General features: G+C 30.5%; 1 protein-coding gene across 1 annotated transcript; it reads right to left on the reverse strand.

Moving 5' to 3' along the window:
* Positions 1-10,481: 10,481 nt before the first annotated feature.
* Positions 10,482-11,275, reverse strand: LOC117782958 (RING-box protein 1-like). Its single transcript, XM_034620082.1, has 3 exons — positions 11,142-11,275; positions 10,865-10,892; positions 10,482-10,804 (listed from the first exon to the last, which is right to left on the reverse strand). The coding sequence occupies exons 1-3, from the start codon at positions 11,187-11,189 to the stop codon at positions 10,548-10,550; spliced, it is 333 nt and encodes a 110-aa protein (XP_034475973.1). The 5' UTR covers positions 11,190-11,275; the 3' UTR covers positions 10,482-10,547.
* Positions 11,276-13,823: the final 2,548 nt, after the last annotated feature.

Genomic DNA, 13,823 nt, shown 5'->3' on the forward strand with positions numbered 1-13,823 from the left:
AATATTTGGTTAAACCATCAGAATTAAATATTTTTCCGATTTAATTAAGATTTCATGGTGGGTTCCAGCTTTTATACACACCAGTTATTTATTATTATTATGAATTTTTATTTTTAATTATAATTATTTAAGTGTCGATATTAAAACATAGATTTATGTGTAGATTTTAAATCAAGAAAAAATATGTATTTGTGCAAAATTATAGGTTAATAAAGAAGTTTAATCAATATGTAAATATTAAGATATACATTGCATTTATTTCTCTCTGTGTAGCTGGAGAATCAAGTAAATGTATTGAACTTAAGCTCATTGCCTTTGCCTTTGAATTTGCTTTTGCCTTCATTGTCGTTCCTCTCTCCACTCTCTCTTCTTGTTTCTTCTTCCTTCCCTGAAACATACACTTGGAAGCTGTGGCTCATCGCTCGCTTTCTCTTTAATATGAGAACGCTGCGCTGTTTAGCAAAAAACTTTATGCAATTCCTTTTATAAAATGTTTGCTATTTTTTTTTTTTTTCTTGGCCTGCATCATTTACAGTGAGACATCGAGTTGACGCAACGAGTGAGTACAGTTTGACAAAGCAGCGGGTAAAATGTGACTTGATGTGACTAATAAAATGAGTAACAGACGAGAATGAGCCAAGAATAGCGTAGAATCAAAACAATAAAAAATTACATGTACCAAAATAATTAAATCAGACCATTTATATTTAATGAATCCACATTTCACTGACTTAGAGATTGGTTTTAAAAAAAAAAACCGCCTTATTCCACGTTTATTTCAGCTTTCTAGTTTTTACGGAGTCAGTAAGTCAGTCAGTGAGTCAGGACAAAGATTTATATATATATTAATTTATTTATGTAAAGAATTACTATGCAATGCCACAAGCGAAGCTGCGGTTAAATTATTTCTTATAAAATTTTATTAATATCAACAATATAAATATATGAATTAATGCTTAGTTTAAATACAAACTATATTTTTTTTTTAATTAAATATTAAATTTGAAAACATACTTTTAACAGATATACTAGTACTAAGATCGAAATTCAAATTGTACATAACCAGAAATGATGTCGTTAATTTCTAAAGGCTCAAAAGCGATTTTTATCTTTGAATGCGTGAAAAATGAACGAATCAGTTTTTCATCTATTTGGCTGTCAAAATTGATGGTTAGGGGAGTAGATCGATTATACATGGCTTCTTCCATTGAGCGCCTGCTTAAATTGATTCGAGTATTTTCGCATAGCTGAATATTATAAATGTTTACGATTTTCAGAAATGGACAATGGGTGACCGTTTTCCAAATTTTAAATCGAATAAATTCAGAATTGCCTACAGAAATTTTCTCAATATTACAAGCATGCTTTTCAAGTACATATTTTAGTTCTTTCGTATTGGGATGGATGATGGTCAGTTTTCGCAGCTTGGGCAAACACACAAACTCGTAGCTATTATCAATATAATTAATTGTCAGTTCCTCCAGCAACTGCAATCCGTCAGATTCATGAAAAGAATTGCCATCAGTCCAAATGCTATCATATTTGCTCAAGTCTAGTTTGCGCAAATTCTTCCAATTCTCCAGGAGCATTAAATCCAATTGCCCTCTAGCTTTTAAATTATTCACTGCTGGAAATAGTGTAGCCATTATTTGTATTACCGTATTCGCATTAAACTCGTGACTGTGCAGAGTGTACTCCAGCGATCTCATTTCCGGAAACTTGTAGTCCGTCCAACAGTGCAGTCTATAAGGCGTAACATCGTAAAGCGTCAATTGCTTAACCGTTGAACAAATGCTCGACAGAAAATCGTGCCTCGCTTCGGCTTTAAAATCAAGGTAATGAAAGTCCTTGTCATTTAACGAAAAGATCCGCTGATGTTGCCAGACATAACGAACATTGGAGTTTAAACGACTTATTTGATCTTCTTTATTGGCCTCCAATAAGTTGAATTGATCTGGTAGATCTAAATACTTAATTATTTGCAGCTGACAATCATCGTTGAGTGTATCCATTTTAATAAACGAATTAATCTTGAAGGTGAAAAAAGAACTTTATGATCAGCTCGTGTTGTTTCTTCGACAGATTGGGTGATATTGTTGTTCATATGTTCATACTATCAATAATAAAGAGCTATACTGTTATTGTTGTCACATACATAAAATTTAAATGCGGTTAAAAAAAATGATTTAAAAAAAATTTTGATTCTGCATCAAAATTAAAATATATAATTTTTTCACCATTACTGTCAATTTTTTCAATACTTTCGATCACTGTCCGTTCTTACCATACTTCCCCCTTGACTCATTTTCACAATTTTCAAATTGTCATAACTTTGTCAAAATTGAACCGATTTTCAAGCGGAATGTGAATTTATTCATTATTTAACCTCTTATTTTGTTCTGCATCAAAATTTAAATATATAATTTTTCACCATTACTGTCAATTTTTTCAATACTTTCGATCACTGTCAGTTTTTACCATACTTCCCCCTTGACACATTTTCACAATTTTCAAATTGTCATAACTTTGTCAAAATTGAACCGATTTTTAAGCGGAATGTCAATATTTTCATAATTTGACCTTTTTTTTGATTCTGCATCAAAATTTAAATATATTATTTTTTCACCATTACTGTCAATTTTTTCAATACTTTCGATCACAGTCTGTTTTTACCATACTTCCCCCTTGACACATTTTCACAATTTTCAAATTGTCATAACTTTGTCAAAATTGAACCGATTTTTAAGCGGAATGTCAATATTTTCATAATTTGACCTCTATTTTGATTCTGCATCAAAATTTAAATATATTATTTTTTCACCATTACTGTCAATTTTTTCAATACTTTCGATCACTGTCAGTTTTTACCATACTTCCCCCTTGACACATTTTCACAATTTTCAAATTGTCATAACTTTGTCAAAATTGAACCGATTTTTAAGCGGAATGTTAATATTTTCATAATTTGACCTCTTTTTTGATTCTGCATCAAAATTTAAATATATAATTTTTTCACCATTACTGTCAATTTTTTCAATACTTTCGATCACTGTCCGTTTTTACCATACTTCCCCCTTGACACATTTTCACAATTTTCAAATTGTCATAACTTTGTCAAAATTGAACCGATTTTCAAGCGGAATGTGAATTTATTCATTATTTAACCTCTTATTTTGTTCTGCATCAAAATTTAAATATATAATTTTTTCACCATTACTGTCAATTTTTTCAATACTTTCGATCACTGTCCGTTTTTACCATACTTCCCCCTTGACACATTTTCACAATTTTCAAATTGTCATAACTTTGTCAAAATTGAACTGTCAATTTTTTCAATACTTTCGATCACTGTCAGTTTTTACCATACTTCCCCCTTGACACATTTTCACAATTTTCAAATTGTCATAACTTTGTCAAAATTGAACCGATTTTCAAGCGGAATGTCAATATTTTCATAATTTGACCTCTATTTTGATTCTGCATCAAAATTTAAATATATTATTTTTTCACCATTACTGTCAATTTTTTCAATACTTTCGATCACTGTCAGTTTTTACCATACTTCCCCCCTGACACATTTTCACAATTTTCAAATTGTCATAACTTTGTCAAAATTGAACCAATTTTCAAGCGGAATGTGAATTTATTCATTATTTAACCTCTAATTTTGTTCTGCATCAAAATTTAAAAATATAATTTTTCTCCCCCACAGTCCACTCATTTGATACAATTTTTTTTAAGAACTTCGTACTGTCAAAACTATGTTTAATCTCAACCGAAAATGTCTGATATCCAAGTGCTTATACTGTCAGATAAACATTTTCACCAACTTATACACCCTGTACCCTTGTACCGTTTTGGGTACTGGGCTAACAAGTGAAAATTTCGTAATATTTGCAGCTTTCTGGCGATAGTTTCAAGCATTTTGCTGCTCGTATCGTTAGAACGCAAAACGTTTTATCTAAAAGCGATAAATTTGCAAAATCAAAAAAACTTGCAAAACCTCCCCAAAAAAAGCGACACCCTCTCCTCGTAGTAGTTCACATCCTTCTCTCGTTCTCCTCACACACTCAACGCCGCATAAACATCAATTCTTTTCCTTTCCTCTCCTCTCCTCTTTCGTTCATTCCCTGTGCTCACAATCCTTGCCAGGCAACAGGATTCCATGCTGGTTACATTCTATGACACTCTTTCAATACATTTCCAGTGCTGTGCGTGTTTCAACACGAATTCGACACGATTGTTAAACAGTTCTTAGCTTTAATTTCTCATAAACTTCACAAAAATTTTATAGCAAATTAAATATGTGAAAAACTAGAAGAATCCAAAATAACTCAAAATTAACGATTAATTTATCAAATTGAAACACTCCCAATCTGCAATATTGAAAACTGAATTCAGAAAAATATATTTAAAAAAAGTTATACAATTTTAGATTTTTAATTAAAATATGTAGAAGTTAAATATTAAAAAAAGTTGTAAACAAGAATTTTTTTTGCCTGTTTTATAAATATTAAAAAAAAAAATTATTTTAGTTAAAAAATTAATTTAATTTTTCAAGGAAAAGTTGGATTCTTCAACTATAAAAAGAACTATCGAATGAAGCACGAGTTCAACTCTATTCGGTTAACCCAATTGTCCCTCCCAATGTGTCCTGTGCTGTGTGCTTTGAGCGTTGAGCTGCTTTGCTTATCGCCTCGCACATTTGCGCTTTTCCCCCAAAAATTTTCCACATTTTTTTTTTTTTTTTTTTTGTACTGTAATGGGCATGACGTCGCCTTAGCATTCAGCATATCCAGCATCCAACTCCTAACTATAGCTATAGTTATAGCTAGTAGCGCCAAGTAGTCAACGACATTCTCATCCACATCCACAAACACATCGACGTCGCGTTGTCAATGTACACTGACAAAAAACAGCATTGTATTTATAATAAAATATTTGTGCTGTAACATTGGAAATTTTATAATAAAATGTAAAAAAAAAGATTTAAAACAATTTTATTTAACTGGACACATATTTTTATTTTTTAATATATTTTTCTAAATTATTTAATTTATTTTTATACTTTGATTCCTTACGCTTACGCTTAATATTTAAGGCACCAATCATTTGTTTAAAATGTAAAATTTAAAATGTAAAATTTAAAAAAATATAGTAAAACAAAAGTAAAAGTAAAATAAAAAGTTTTATATTTAGTTTAAATTTAAAACATATTTTAAATATTTACAGAAGTAAAATAATTTGTATTCTAATTAAATAGTTAGGTTTCATATTTTATTTAAACTTTATTCAGCTTAAAATTTAATTTTTTTTTAGTATATTTGAATATTTGGTTAAAACCTCAAAATTAAATATTTTTCTGATTTAATTAAGATTTCATGGTGGGTTCCAGCTTTTATACATACCAGTTATTTATTATTATTATGAATTTTTATTATTAATTATAATTACTTAAGTGTCGATATTAAAACATAGATTTATGTGTAGATTTTAAATCAAGAAAAAATATGTATTTGTGCAAAATTGTGGGTTAATAAAGTAGTTTAATCAATATGTACATATTAAGATATACATTGCATTTATTTCTCTCTGTGTAGCTGGAGAATCAAGTAAATGTATTGAACTTAAGCTCATTGCCTTTGCCTTTGAATTTGCTTTTGCCTTCATTGTCGTTCCTCTCTCCACTCTCTCTTCTTGTTTCTTCTTCCTTCCCTGAAACTTACACTTGGAAGCTGTGGCTCATCGCTCGCTTTCTCTTTAATATGAGAACGCTGCGCTGTTTAGCAAAAAACTTTATGCAATTCCTTTTATAAAATGTTTGCTATTTTTTTTTTTTTTTCTTGGCCTGCATCATTTACAGTGAGACATCGAGTTGACGCAACGAGTGAGTACAGTTTGACAAAGCAGCGGGTAAAATGTGACTTGATATGACTAATAAATGAATAAAAAGAATAGCGTAGAATCAAAACAATAAAAAATTACATGTATCAAAATAATTAAATCAGACCATTTATATTTAATGAATCCACATTTGACTGACTTAAAAATCGGTTTTTAAAAAAAAACCGCCTTATTCCACGTTTATTTCAGCTTTCTAGTTTTTACGGAGTCAGTAAGTCAGTCAGTGAGTCAGGACAAAGATTTATATATATATTAATTTATTTATGTAAAGAATTACTATGCAATGCCACAAGCGAAGCTGCGGTTAAATTATTTCTTATAAAATTTTATTAATATCAACAATATAAATATATGAATTAATGCTTAGTTTAAATACAAAGTATATATTTTTTTTAAAAATTAAATATTAAATTTGAAAACATACTTTTAACAGATATACTAATACTAAGATCGAAATTCAAATTGTACATAACCAGAAATGATGTCGTTAATTTCTAAAGGCTCAAAAGCGATTTTTATCTTTGAATGCGTGAAAAATGAACGAATCAGTTCGTCATCTATTTGGCTGTCAAAATTGATGGTTAGGGGAGTAGATCGATTATACATGGCTTCTTCCATTGAGCGCCTGCTTAAATTGAAATCAGTATCGCATAGCTGAATATTATATATGTTTACGATTTTCAGAAATGGACAATGGGTGACCGTTTTCCAAAAATTAAATCGAATATATTCAGCATAGCTTACAGAAATTTTCTCAATATTACAAGCATGCTTTTTAAGTACATATTTTAGTTGTTTAGTACTGGGAATGATTATGGTCAGTTTTCTCAGCTTGGGCAAACGCACAAGCTTGATGAAATCGTATTTATAATCCATATAATTAATTGTCAGCTCCTCCAGCAACTGCAATCCGTCAGATTCAAGAAAAGAATTGCCTTTAGTCCAAATGCAATTATATTGCATCAAGTCCAGTTTGCGCAAATTCTTCCAATTCTCCAGGAGCATTAAATCCAATTTCCCTCTAGCTTTTAAATTATTCACTGCTGGAAATAGTGTAGCCATTATTTGTATTACCGTATTCGCATTAAACTCGTGACTGTGCAGACTGTACTCCAGCGATCTCATTTCCGGAAACTTGTAGTCCGTCCAACAGTGCAGTCTACAAGGCGTAACATCGTATAGCGTCAATTGCTTAACCGTTGAACAAATGCTCGACAGAAAATCGTGCCTCGCTTCGGCTTTAAAATCAAGGTAATGAAAGTCCTTGTCATTTAACGAAAAGATCCGCTGATGTTGCCAGACATAACGAACATTGGAGTTTAAACGACTTATTTGATCTTCTTTATTGGCCTCCAATAAGTTGAATAGATCTGGTAGATTTAAATACTTAATTATTTGCAGCTGACAATCATCGTTGAGTGTATCCATTTTAATAAACGAATTAATCTTGAAGGTGAAAAAAGAAATTTATGATCAACTCGTGTTGTTTCTTCGACAGATTGGGTGATATTGTGGTTCAAATGTTCATACTATCGATAATCAAGAGCTATACTGTTATTGTTGTCACATACATAAAATTTAAATGCGGTTAAAAAAAATGATTTAAAAAAATGACTGATATGTACTTTTATTTAATACATTTTCTTTATTTTATAAAAATTATAGTCAGAAAATGCCAAGATTACGTATATGACGAGTTCAATGATTCATCTACAAGTGATTAGTTTATATGACTCTTAAAGAGTTTGCTTTAAAAAACTACGAGTATCGAACAAAAGTAGAGAGTAGATAAATCAAGTAGCGAGTTTTGATTACGATTTTATCAAACAGCGGATATTTAAAATTTTATTGATTAAATTAACAAGTAACGAGTAACAAGTTAGAGCTGGAAATGCAACGAGTGACGAGTAAAAGGAGAGTGAAAAAGCTGAGTGATGTGTAAACTATAATATAATGCAAAGACAGGCAAAAGAAAAGCTAATTAAGTAGCGATAGAATGATGAGTAGAAAATCAGCGAGTGACGAGTTCAAAATATGCGATTGAACTTTTTAATTAGAGGGTAACGGTATACCGACAATAAGAGACAATCGAACGAGTCTAAAACAGCGAGTGACGAGTTAGTTAAAAGTAAAAAAAAGCAGCGAGTAGCGAGTTAAAAATCAGCTCTTGAGCAGCAGCACAGCGAGTAAATATTTATGTTACGAGTAACAAGGTAAAGCAAATTAGAGTCAACTAGGGCAGTATAATATGGCGAGTGACGAGTTAGTTAAAAGTAAAAAAGCAGCGAGTAGCGAGTGGAAAATCAGCTGTTGAGCAGCAGCAACAGCGAGTAAATATTTATGTAACGAGTAACAAGGTAAAGCAAATAAGAGTCAACTAAGCGAGTATAATGTAGCGAGTGACGAGTTAGTTAAAAGTAAAAAAGCAGCGAGTGGAAAATCAGTTCTTGAGCAGCAGCAACAGCGAGTAAATATTTGTGTAACGAGTAACAAGGTAAAGGCAATAAGATACAACTTAGCGAGTATAATGTTGAGAGTGACGAGTAAGCTAAAAGTATAGAAACAACAAGTGGCGAGTAGAAAAACAGCGACTAAAGATTGAAATTCTTTAGGAGTTCTGCAGCGAGAAAAACGCTGTGAATGATATTAATGTAGGGAGCATGCCGATATGCGAATTAAGCTCGCAGCTCTACTTTTTATATCCTTGAGTAGCTTGACGCTGGCAGAGAAAAAGAGTCGCGACTGGAAGCTGACGCTAAAACTGAAGCTGAAGCTGAAGCATCTGAACTCGTCCGGACAACTGCCGTCGATTGGCTGCGGCAATACTTTGGCTCGTTTGGCAATGAATTTTTATGGTGCGACATTTACGCTACGAGCGATATTAAAGATTGGTGGAGTAATGGGAAGATAGGGGAGATTTCAAGGGGGAAATAAGGCGAGACATGGCGGCAACAAAACAAATATATTCATGACAAGATTATGTGGCAAGCCGACTGCGAGTGCACTTAAAAATTAGAGTTGGGCTCTTAAAAAGGCAGCTGAGTAAAGGACAAAAGGAGCAGACAACGGGGAATGTCGGCTAGGTAACCGGTTTATCAGCCACAATTGTGACAACGACGACTACAGACATGACAACTGGCAATTTCCGGTCGCGGAATTGCAGCTAATTAGATAATCAACACAATTATGGCACGCAGTAAAGCCAGCAACCCATTGACGGGGCATAACCAGGACGTGGCCCGGACGGAAGTGAAGCAGACACCAGTGAAAAGCTTCAGACAGCGCCAGACAACGCACAGTATAGGAATATTCCATTTAGCATCTCTCGTCTACAATCTCCCATACAACTGACTCATCTGTCGCACATGGCGTATGCGTAATCAAGTAGCCGACCCCGATTAAAACCGACCCCCGAAAGCTACAATTATTGAATATAGATTACTTCTGCATCATTATCAAAAAAAAAAAAAAACTTAGAGAAACATTTATATTTAAAAGTGGTAGTGATAAGATTTAAATTTGTATTATAAATTAAATAATGTTGATCTTTTATTATATATTTTCTAAATACTAAAATTATTACATAAAGATTACTTGTTCTTTTTTTATAAAGAAAAACTAAAAGAATTACCCTTTTTTTGTCAAATCAATAAATTGGTAAAATTCGATATACTTTTTTAGTTCCTTTAAGCTTAAATTTTTGCATAAAGATTACTTTTTCATCAATATCACAAAAACGTAAACAAGTACTTTTATTTTTTGGAATATTAATAAAATTGCAATTTGCAATTATATTTAAAAGTCATAGCTTAAATCTTATTTTAAATACATTTTGGAATATTAATAAAATTGCAATTTATATTTATATTTAAAAGACATAGCTTAAATCTTATTTTAAATTTCAATTATAAATTAAATAATATTGATCTGTTATTATATTTCCCAAATACTAAAATTATTACATAAAGATTACTTGTTCATTTTTTATCAAAAAAAATGCTAAAAGAATTACGCTTTTTTTTTGTCTTATCAATAAGTTACAATATATATAAAAACGTAAAGAAGTACTCTTGTTTTTTGGAATATCAATATAATTTTAATTTATATTTAGAAATAATAGTTTAAAAGTTGTTTATACGTTTTATAAATTAAAATGTTTAATATAAATATTTTAAAAATAAAATAAGTTAAATTGCAGATATTTACTCAGAGATAAAATGCAAATCTAATTTTTAGTGTATTTATTTTTTGTAAAAAATAAGAGATTAAATAAATTAAAAATGAAATTTGTCAAGTTTTGTATATGAATTCTAATAGTTTCGATAGTTGCTCAGATCAAATTCATTTTCATAATAACAATTAAAAATAAAAGTATAACCTTAAGGCAATTAAGTAGAATGATTGATTATATTAGAAGTGAACGTTCTTTCTTAAAAACTGGCGGATTTAAAGGAACGTTAGATTTTATTGAAAAATAAATAATTTTTAATCAAAAAATTTGAATATTGCTCTCAATGTTTTACTAGTCTACCCTCATATGTGTGCCAACTGTCCCATTATTTAATAACTGCTAAATATTTGTTGGAACATGAGTATATTTTCGAAAGTATCGAAATTAAAAGACTGAAAATAACGAAATTCTTTTAAGATTTTTGATTCTCTTTTCCGCATTTCTTGAAATCCCAAGTGCGATAATCCAATGGGCAGACCCAATGATTCTTCAGCCAGCGCGAAATGCAGTGCAAATGGAAGACATGACTACAGGCCCCAGTTGCCTCGGGACACATCTCGTAAGCCTCCTTGACGTGAGTTCCCTGCTCGGCCTGGCAATCGATGCACAGATCCTTCACATGATTGCGACAGATGGCACATGTGTCCTTCTGGATACCTGAGACAACTCCTAAATGAGATCAAAATAAATGTATGAAATCTATGTAAATATATTGACAAGCAGACTTACTCCAGGACCAGAGAGCCACAGCATTCCACTGTAAGAAAGCGAAGAACTGCTTATTATATTATATTACAATTAATTATTATTTATTACACAGTTCAAATTTTAATCCGTGAGCTTGGTTCACATATCTTAAGAACTATAAAAGTTTTATCATACTTCGCGCTATGTCTTAGCTATGTTGTGTACAAATTTCAGCCTCGTAGCTCTTACCGTTTGGACTTGCAATTCAACAGTCAGTGCGGACCAAGAAGTTTTATATATATAGATAATATATACTCACATTCACAACATTGCTGTTGTTGAACTCTTCGTCATTTGCGTCGGCCATTTGAAATGGTTTTAAGTATTTGGAAATTGGAGGAAAATTTGTTTTCTTTCCGATAAGTTTTTGAATAGATGTTTTTTTTGGAGAGTGAGAAATATACTGTCTCATCAAGCAGAGAAATGTATTTAAAAACGTTAGCTATCTAGATTACAATGCTGCTGAATGACAGAAATTTCATAGCATCAAAGTTTGAAATTAAAATTTACGATTTTATTAAATAAAATTAAATATATGCAAATACATTATATAAAAATGTTTTACCAAAAAATAAAGTATAGCAACTTTTAATGTAATAATAAACGATTTTATAAAATAAAATTTATCATATGCAAATATATTTCACATATATGACTATTATTAATACTCAATAATATAATATAGCAATTTTAAATGTGGTTTTTTTTCACTCATTTAATCGATATTTAATTTTAATTTTTCTTAAAGAACAACTCATTAAAAACTCAGAATGGTTAATAAATTTACAAAATCAATTGAATTTAATTATTTTTAAAAATAAATATATGCTATACATTTAATTTAATTTTAAGTGTCAAAACATTTACTTGGCGTACTGTATTTTTGTAGTGGAATAATAAAGTATAGCGACTTTTAATGTAATAAAAAACTATTTTAAAAAATAAAATGTATCATATACAAATATATTTCACATATATGATTATTATTTATACTAAAAATATAATATAGCAATTTTTAATGTGGTTTTTTTTCACTCATTTAATCTATATTTAATTTTAATTTTTCTTAAGGAACAATTAATTATAAACTGAGAATGGTTCTTTAAACAAGTGATAATAATAAATTTACAACATCAATTGAACTCAATTAATAATAAACGATTTTATAAAATAAAATGTATCATATACAAATATATTTCACATATAATATAATAATAATATACAAAAAATAAAATATAGCATTTTATAATTTGATAAATTTTTGTTCACTCATTTAATCGATATTTAATTTTAATTTTTTTAAAGAACAATTTGTTAAGAACTCAGAATTTACAAAATCAACAGAATTTAATAATTATTAAAAATATATTTATGCTATACATTTAATTTAATTTTTAGTGTCAAAACATTTACTTGGCATACTGTATTTTTGTAGTGGAAAGCGTCAATTAATTAGCTGCATTTTAGAGGCATATTTATTGATAATAGTTCATTGAACCCAACGGACAGAAGACAGCACGGGATCTTTAAAGAGGGAACGTTGAATGAAATTAAGAGGACTGCATTCCGTTAGCTTATTAACGCTTGCATTTCGTGTTATTGAGTTCATCAATATTATTATGATTATTATTGTTGTTGTTGTTGCTGTTGTTGTTGTTGTTATTGTGGTTATTGTATAATGATCATCATGCTTAATATCCTGTGTCAACTGTGGGTTCTGTGTGTCCATTCCATTTGCATTTTTTGCAATTATTTCAATTAAATCGACAAAAGAAACGTCTGGCCCCAAGGCAAGGAAACACAGCGCCGGCAAAAGGCTCAACAGGCTCAGCGCCAGCGTCAGCGTCAGCAGCGACGTCAGCGTCAGCAGAGGCAGCGGCAGCGACAGCGACAGCGACAGAGGCAGCGACAGAGACGGCGACCGGCTGCGTTTGTCGAATATAATTTCCTCGTGCCGGATGTGACAATGAATACGCATTAATAAGTACACACACACACACCGCACACACACACACACATTTTCGTTTTACCTTTGTGTGTGTAACATTTTTGCGCTCACCGTGCATTCTTTTGTGTCTGTCTGTCTGTCTGTCTGTCTGTCTGTAAATTTGTCTGCTTGTATTTATACGTAAATGTGTGTTTGCTTTCCGGTGTGTAAATTGATACGCCCGTCCGTTTATCCATCCGTTTGTTAAGTCGCCAAGCCCCCTCCCCTTCCCCCTCCCCTTCACAATCGACAACCGCTTCATCATTCATCACAGAAGCAGTGTTGCCAAAATTTCAAGAGCTAAAAATATCATTACAATGCCGCAAATTTGGTTAAAAATTAAAGAAAAAAAAAATTAATTACAAATTAATCCCACACTTTTTTATGTTTCCATGTCAAAAATACCTATTATTTTATTATGCTTTAATTTTGAAACAATAGCAAATTAATAATACTAACAAAATCTTAAGTATGTAAGTAAATCCTCATATATTTACTAAATTATTTTATAATCTAAATAAATCTAGGCAAAATTTGAAGCAGTTCAATAAAATATATAATAAATACTTTCTTTTATTATTTTAGCTTGATTTTGAAACTGTAGAAAAATAAAAGTATTATTAAAATGTTTAGTAAGTCTTTTAAAAAATTTCATTTTCTTTCTTTAATAATTTTATAGACTTAATAAATCTGGGGAAAATTAAAAACAATTCTGAAAATAAAATAAATTTTTGTATAAGTATGAAACTTTGGCTATTATAGGAAAAATGCAGCCATTTTAGAAAAACTCTTGAAAAAACAATATATTAATTTTTTTTTGTTCATTTATGCTTGGTATTTTTATTGAATTTTCTACCTATTTTTTTTCTTATATACACAAAAACTAGCTAATTTTAACGTTGAAAATGCTGTCAGCAGTGTGAAGAGCAGCTTTTTTGTATGTCAAAGGGTGGC

The sequence above is a fragment of the Drosophila innubila genome, chromosome X (assembly GCF_004354385.1).
Source record: "Drosophila innubila isolate TH190305 chromosome X, UK_Dinn_1.0, whole genome shotgun sequence".
NCBI classification, from domain to species: Eukaryota; Metazoa; Arthropoda; class Insecta; order Diptera; family Drosophilidae; genus Drosophila; species Drosophila innubila.

Excerpts from the sequence above, each read along its gene's own strand:
- LOC117782958 (XM_034620082.1), bottom strand. The coding sequence starts at position 11,189 with ATGGCCGACGCAAATGACGAAGAGTTCAACAACAGCAATGTTGTGAAT. Across the intron at positions 10,893-11,141 it reads ACAACAGCAATGTTGTGAAT|TGGAATGCTGTGGCTCTCTG; the intron begins GTGAGTATATAT and ends GCTTTCTTACAG. Across the intron at positions 10,805-10,864 it reads TGTGGCTCTCTGGTCCTGGA|GAGTTGTCTCAGGTATCCAG; the intron begins GTAAGTCTGCTT and ends GATCTCATTTAG.